The following is a 7,450-nucleotide window of genomic DNA, read 5'->3' as shown; positions in this document are numbered from 1 at the left end:
CCTGCCTCTGCCTCACAAGTGCGGAGATTAAAGATGTGGGCCACAACATCTACTTTCCCTTTATTTTATTTTATTTTATTTTATTTTATTTTATTTTATTTTATTTTATAGAACCACACCCCTGTCCCAGTTACTCTTCAGGTTAGTAATACGAGCAATCGTTTTCTTAGACTGTCTTTAAGAACCCATTTTCTGATTCTTAGATTGACATTTTGGTCAACAACGGTGGAAGAACCCAGCGTTCCTTAGTTCTAGAAACCAACTTGGATGTCTTCAAGGAGCTGATAAATCTGAACTACATAGGGACAGTATCCTTGACCAAGTGTGTCCTGCCTTACATGATAGAGAGGAAACAAGGGAAGATTGTGACTGTGAACAGCATCGCAGGGATTGCCTCTGTGTCCCTTTCCAGTGGCTACTGTGCCAGCAAGCATGCTCTTCGGGTAAGGTGGCTCACATGCAGCTGAGAAAGCTGACCCGTGTGTGTGCTTGTGGCATAATAAGACTTTGAGTGGGTGTGCTGATTGGAACTGGGCCTTAAGCAGGAGACTGACACAAGGGAAGCTGGTATCTCTCCTTAGATAATAAAAGGACCGTTTGAGTCCCATCACACCTGTGTAGAACCCATCAACCCATCAATCCAGGCTGTGAGCACCAGTACTGTATCACATGCTGCATCAGACCCTGGGGATGTAAGGATGAGACTGCAGTTCTTCTCTTAGGGTGACCTGCTCAGTGCTTCGCCTTTCACCTTGCTCCAACCCCACCACGGCCTCACCGTAACTCCGCCTTACCGCGCAACTCCGCCTTACCGCTCCTTTCCTCTGTGCGTGTTCTAGGTCTGTGACTTCTTTTTCCTTCCCCTTTCCTCGCTCTTTGTTTTCTCTTGTTTCCTTGTTCCTGCACATCAGAGACTGATTAGTCCTGGGCCGGGTTATCTTAGGGAACACGTGACTCTATTTCTTATGGTTTCTTTGGAAGAAGACATTCTGGCTAGGTCTATGACTAAGATAAAAAGCTTGATTTATGTTATATATCTGGTGAGAAAGGAATGAGCTTTTCATTTTGGCTAGAGAGTCAATATGAAGGAACAGTAAATTCTGTATGACAATGAGGGAACCCACGACTTGCTCGGAAGGAGATTTCCAGTGGTGTGTTCCACCACTGGCATAGTGGCTCAGTGCTGCAGGCCACCATGCCGTCACAGAAATGGATGCTGTAGTTCAGCAGGACCCACCTCTGCCATGCAGAACCAACAGCGCACAGGGATGAAGGCTGGCAGCTTGGATGCTCTCCTCAGATTTAGTAAGGGCCTGTCAATCAACCTCCTGTAAAGACAGTCCCATCTCAGACAGGCAGATGCAGTAAAAACAAAAACAACAACAACAAAACCACAGGTGAGCTGTCTGACCTGCCCTCCAAGACTCTCTGTTTTATTCTTGGGTTGGATCTTCTGGCAAACTGTGAACAGTTACAGCAGAAGTACAACAGAAGTTATAGCAGTACTTAAGTAGAAGAAATGCTGAGACTAGGAGGCTTTTTGTTCTGGAACTGTCTCTTCTACCACAGACTGACCTTGAGCTTCAAATCCTGCCTATATCTCCCAAGAGCTGGCCTCACAGGCACTCACCACCATGTCCCAGGAAGCCTTTTAAAAAACACGTTTCCTTCTCATATTCCTAGAAGTTACAGTAAACTTTAAAAGAAAGTATTTACTTATTTTATGTCTGGGCACCACATGCATGCAGTACCCATGGAAACCAGAAGAGGGCACTGGATTCCGTGGAACTGGAGTTACAGATGGCTATGAGGAATTACTTACAGGAATCGAAATGATCCAGTGACAGCTGCATCCCCAAAGCCTACCCCAGCATGGGTGACAGCTCACAGAAGCTGGGAAACCTGGAGCACATTGCACCGCCTGCAGGCAGCACTCTAGCTTGGAGAGTGTCTTTTTCCATAAGCTCAGTTGGTCTGAGCCTTTCCCAGACAGTTGTCTTGTCTCTGCTTCTGACAGCTAGCTCAGCTTGTCTGACAGCAACTCTCAGCAGTCCTGACATCATATATATATATATATATATATATATATATATATATATATATATATATATATATATGCTTGAGGTGGGAGGAGCCTAGTGAGTCTGGTCAATTTCAAGGACTTCCTTTTTGTTTTTGTTTTTGAGACAGGGTTTCTCTGTGTAGCCCTGGCTGTCCTAGAACTCACTGTCCTAGACCAGGCTGGCCTCAAACTCAGTAATCTGCCTGCCTCTGTCTCCCAAGTGCTGGGATTAAAGTCTCACCACCACTGCTCGACTTCAAGGACTTCCTGAAGTTATTTTGAGTCGTTTGCTTCCTGAACTTTAGGAGTTTTGCTGCAAGATGGAATGTTTCATTTTTCCTTTGAACATTCTGTTATAACCCTTTTCAGACATCCTGCATCTGAAGGGGCTTCCCCAGTGGAGTGTTGCAGCTCTGACAGGGAAGGATTCCCAGATGGAGGTGTTACAGCTCTGTCCTGAGTGGTATCCTGGTAGTTAGGAGTCAAGGAATACCACAGAATCATGCCACACAACAAACCTCACACAAGAGACTTCCTGGGAGGAAAAAACCCAGGAGGGTAGCTGCCTCTCCTCCAGGGAGAACTGGGCAGGAGACAGTCTTTGTATAAGGTTTCTTGGGGTGTGTGTGTGGTGTGTGTGTGTGTGTGTGTGTGTGGTGGTGGTGGTGGTGGTGATAGTGGCAGAGTTTTTCAGGGTGGAAATTTCCAGAGTGGGGATTGGTGGAATTTCAAGCCAAGCCCAGGGATTGGTGGGTTTTCAGGCTCAGGAATTTGTGGGTTTTAGTAGATTTTCAAATCTGGAAGTGGTTACCCTACATACAACCACATACAAGTATAGATAGACAGACAGACAGACAGACAGACAGACACACACACACACACAATTTAAATTAACAAAAATGAATCTTTAAAAAAATCCTAGTTGGAGCTACGCTTAGTGGCACAGGCCTATCTATAATCCTAAGTAAGCATTTGGGAGGCTAAAATAAGAGATTTGAACATTTAAGACTGCAAATAAGTTCAAAGCTAGTTTGGCAAACTCAGACCACTGTCTCCAGATAAAGTGTACAAAGGATGCTGGCAGGATGGCTCAGTAGGGAAGGACCTGCCACCAAGCTTGAGAGAGCCTGCACTCACACTCTCTCTCCCACACTGTGCCCTGGCACTCCACCCCCAAAGAAACAAATAAATTACTGTAAAAAGCACCAAAGATGTAAGTGTTAGAGCCCTTGCCTAATGTGTTCAAGGTCATAGGTTCAATCACATATACTGCAACATTAAAATGATTGGATAAATAAATGAAGCCTGCTAGTCGTACATCAGTGTACCACCTGTTCATTCCAGAGTGTCTATTTGGATAACCTGTCTCCTTTTTATCTTTACTTTATCCTTTCCTCTTTTTTCTTATGTTCTTGTTTTTGCGGTCCTTAGGGTTTTTTCAATGCCCTCCATAGTGAGCTTAGCCAATATCCAGGCATAACATTTTGCAATGTTTACCCGGGGCCTGTGCAGTCCGACATTGTGAAGAACGCCCTCACTGAGGAAGTAACTAAGGTAAAAAAATCATCCTTTGCTAGCTCTGTGGCTTGGTCGTGTGTATCAGGTACCAGTTTAGAAAATGGCAGCGTTAAGGACGGTGTTTAGTACTAGGTAATACTTCAGTGCCTCATTTTAATACCAGCTAGTGCATTGCCAGACTTGCATTTATAAGTGGTTCACCAGCATGGATCCACCACTCTTATTAAGAAAGTCCTTGTATCTCTTTTCATTTCCTCCCTGTAATTCCATTTGCTAAACATAAGGTATGTTTTATGTTGTATGGTGCTGGCCATTGAAGCCAGGGCCTCACCCCTTCTAAATAACCATATTACCTCTGAAATGTACATTCTTAGCCCTTCCTGTAAATCTTGGTAATTTGATATTTTTGAAAATGTGATAATGAAATGGGCATTTGTACCCTATTATGAGACAATTGTGACTAAGAGCAGAGGGCCTTCGGCATTGCTGCCTGGTGAATGTCTAACTCCTTTTAGGCTCTTTGAAATATCATAGTTTAGAACCCTCCAGTGGCACCTGTGAAGACTCCCAGTTGACAGGTCCCACCCTGAAAGAGTCTGGCTGACAGGTGGCCTGTGGGTCCTTCCTAGATGATATTTGCATGAAACTGTCGGGACCTTCAGTGTAAAACTTCTTGTTGACTTTCAGTCCATGAGAAACGACATAGACCAGAGTTACAAGATGCCAACGAGCCGCTGTGTGCGGCTGATGCTCATCTCCATGGCCAATGATCTGAGGGAAGTTTGGATCTCTGACCAACCTGTGCTGTTGGGGGCATACATATGGCAGTATATGCCAACCTGGGCCGCATGGCTAAACTGCAAGTTGGGGAAGAAAAGAATCCAAAACTTTAAGAATAATTTGGTAAGAGCAATTATCTATTTCTTCACAATATTGTATGGATCCTGAGGGAAAGCACTTTTCAATGTTCTTAAAAGATTTCTGTTGTTTTTCTGACTCCACACCCGTCTCATGAATAAAGTACCAATGAACAGAGAACAGGTTCTGTACCCATACAGCATATCCGATGGTTTATTACATGACTTTTAATCTGGAAGAGTACAATTTGTATAGGGAAAAATCAAATCAAAGGTTGTCAGCATCTCTTTTCATTAGTGTTTCATATAGCCCCCTCACTGTCTGTTTCATGATTTCACTTGCTTTAGGACTATTTTTCTAAATAAAAACAGAGCACCTCTTATTTCTTGACTGTTTCTTTTCTTGACTGTTTCTGGCTGATGTCTCACTCTCTCTCTCTCTCTCTCTCTCACACACACACACACACACACAACACACAGACACACAGACACACACACAGGGCAATGGCCTCACTCTCTCTCTCTCTCTCTCTCTCTCTCACACACACACACACACACACACAACACACAGACACACACACAGGGCAATGGCTATGTTCCATTTTAGATTATCAGTTGTTACAGAATGTTAGCAGAACTATTGTATTTGGCAGGAATCTTGGAGTGATGGCACCTAAGCTTGGAAGTAGCTTTTTTTTTTTTTAAGTTTTGGGTTTTTTTTTGTTTTTTTTTGTTTTTTTTTAAGATTTATTATGTGTAAGTATACTGTAGCTGTCTTCAGACACTCCAGAAGAGGGCGCCAGATCTCGTTACTGATGGTTGTTAGCCACCATGTGGTTGCTGGGATTTGAACTCTGGGATTTGAACTCTGGACCTTTGGAAGAGCAGTCGGGTGCTCTTACCCACTGAGCCATCTCACCAGCCCTGGAAGTAGCCTTTTGTCAGTCAGTGATGATCTGAAATTTTATGGGCTCTTCCTTTGAAGGTTTGAGCCTTTGCATATCTTAGTCTGGAGACAGGCCTGGCAAACCAGGAAGTCTCCCATGGCTGAGAATTGCTGAAGGGTCTTTCCAGATAGTCCCGTAGGTCAGGTAAGAAGTTGTGGTGTGTGGAAACTGACTTGATAAAGGTGCTTTTTGTGTAACAATAGAACACTTCAAGAAGGCTGCCAGGTTCCTTCTATAGGAGGCTGCCTCCTGCTGCTTAGAAACCTGAATTCATCCCAAGTAAGCCACTAACAACAAAAATTATTTTTGTCTGTCTTTCGGTAAATTCTTGGATGAGTAATTGCTTACCTTTCCCAACAATAACCACATTTAGGGGTTAACAAGTTGCCTTGTTTTATCTTGCAAATAGTGTATCAAAAGCTCATAAATAATTTTAGACACATCCAAATATTTCTTTTCTTTGCCTTCCTTCCTTCCTTCCTTCCTTCCTTCCTTCCTTCCTTCCTTCCTTCCTTCCTTCCTTCCTTCCTTCCTTCCTATATATTCCTGACTACTCTTGATCTCCCTACATAAACCAAGCTGGCCCCAGACTTCCAGAGCTCCCTCTGCCTCTGCCTCCCAAGTGCTGGGATTAACAGCCTGCACCGCCTGAATCAGCCAGAGATATTTAAATCCCAGAGACTCTGATCTATTTTGTGTACTTGTAGGCTCTCGGTGGGTGTGATCCAGAGACATAAGAAGAGCACTCACTGTTTAAGAGTAGAAAAGAATTAATGGAATTCTTGCCACCTGGAGAAAACAAAGATGCTAAGCCGGAGGGCAATATTTGCTAGTGTATGTAGATATTGGTTGTGATGTTTTACTCCCGATTAAAGTGTTTGCCAGAGGCTTACAAAGCTCCCTATTGGTTGAATGAAGCATTAGACAGAGAAGCTTGTTGTCAGACACTGGTCAAGAGAGGACGGTCTGGTTCTGCTTCATATTACTCTTGTTTTTTTTTACAGGATCCAGACTTGCCTTATAAATTCTTTAAGGCAAAGAAGGATTGAAACAACCACCAGAGATGTCTGAGCCACTTGTTGAGAATGAAAAACAGCGTATGTACAGTAAGCTTGCACACAGAAGGAGGGCCGGTGACTACTTTCGGGTTTAATTTTTGATACAACTTTCTATTCAGTATGTAATGGATAATAAAGAAAACTTGGTCCTGTATCTTGCCTTTGTACAAGAGTATATGGCACCTTTTTGAATAAAATAACATTTAACATATTTAAGACTGCAGACGTAGAATGAGGTTAACAGAAACCTAACTAAGGGCTTGTAGTCACATAGTTGACATTGTCTCAAGTCACGTGTGCTTCTGTAAGACCAAAGGAGCCTGCCATCCAGGATGTCTCACTCACAGAAACACAGAGACAGAGGTCGATGCAATAAGCAAGAGGTTTATTGATCCGGCTTGTCGGGCTGTCCTGCAATGGGGCAGAGGTGACCCCGAATCTCTTAAGCACACACTTTTTATACAATTTAAGGGTAGGCCTTGATAACAACACTAGTCGGTTTAAGCCCATTGTTGGCCCAAGCTGACCTTTTTATCCCCCTCTGTAGAAATGGTAATTAGCCTCTCCCTTCCAGGGAGGCAAGTGTTTCACCACTTTCCCTAAGCAGCATTGATGTCCCTAGGTGAGGTGAGGTCTTTGTCACCAGAAGAGGGAACTGAAACACTCTAGATCGTTATCTGTACCTGCCTTGTGGGGTCAGGGCTTTCTTGTAAAGTTTGTTTTGCTGGGCCATTTTGGGAAGGGAGTGTTGTTACAACCTTCTAGTGGAAGGTCCCCAGCATGCTATTCTAGCAAGGTCTTTCAGTGGTCATCTTCTGCTCTCTAAGGTCACACATTCCCACACTTCTGAATGACTGCCACTCACTGGCTACCTGTAGACTATATAAATGTTACGTTTCACAGTTTTGGAGGCCAAGGAGCCCTAGACGAAGGCATCTGGCTCCAACATTGTGTTCTGCTGGTGTGTCCTCTGGAGAGGAGTGTTGTAGCCTGAGCAGGTGGAAGACT

At 43.8% G+C, this 7,450-nt stretch overlaps 1 protein-coding gene across 1 annotated transcript in view; it reads left to right on the top strand.

Moving 5' to 3' along the window:
• Nucleotides 1–6,653, top strand: part of Dhrs7 (dehydrogenase/reductase 7) — a 14,977-nt gene extending 8,324 nt beyond the window's left edge. The window contains exons 4-7 of the mRNA XM_021179195.2: nt 204–443; nt 3,494–3,616; nt 4,268–4,483; nt 6,389–6,653. Of these exons, the coding sequence (XP_021034854.1) occupies nt 204–443; nt 3,494–3,616; nt 4,268–4,483; nt 6,389–6,433 (624 nt within the window). The 3' untranslated portion in view covers nt 6,434–6,653. The remainder of the gene's footprint in view (nt 1–203; nt 444–3,493; nt 3,617–4,267; nt 4,484–6,388) is intronic.
• Nucleotides 6,654–7,450: the final 797 nt, after the last annotated feature.

This window comes from Mus caroli, chromosome 12 (genome assembly GCF_900094665.2).
Source record: "Mus caroli chromosome 12, CAROLI_EIJ_v1.1, whole genome shotgun sequence".
In the NCBI taxonomy this organism is placed as follows: Eukaryota; Metazoa; Chordata; class Mammalia; order Rodentia; family Muridae; genus Mus; species Mus caroli.
Note: the sequence above shows the minus strand (reverse complement) of the source record. Positions and strands in the feature narration are given on the sequence as shown.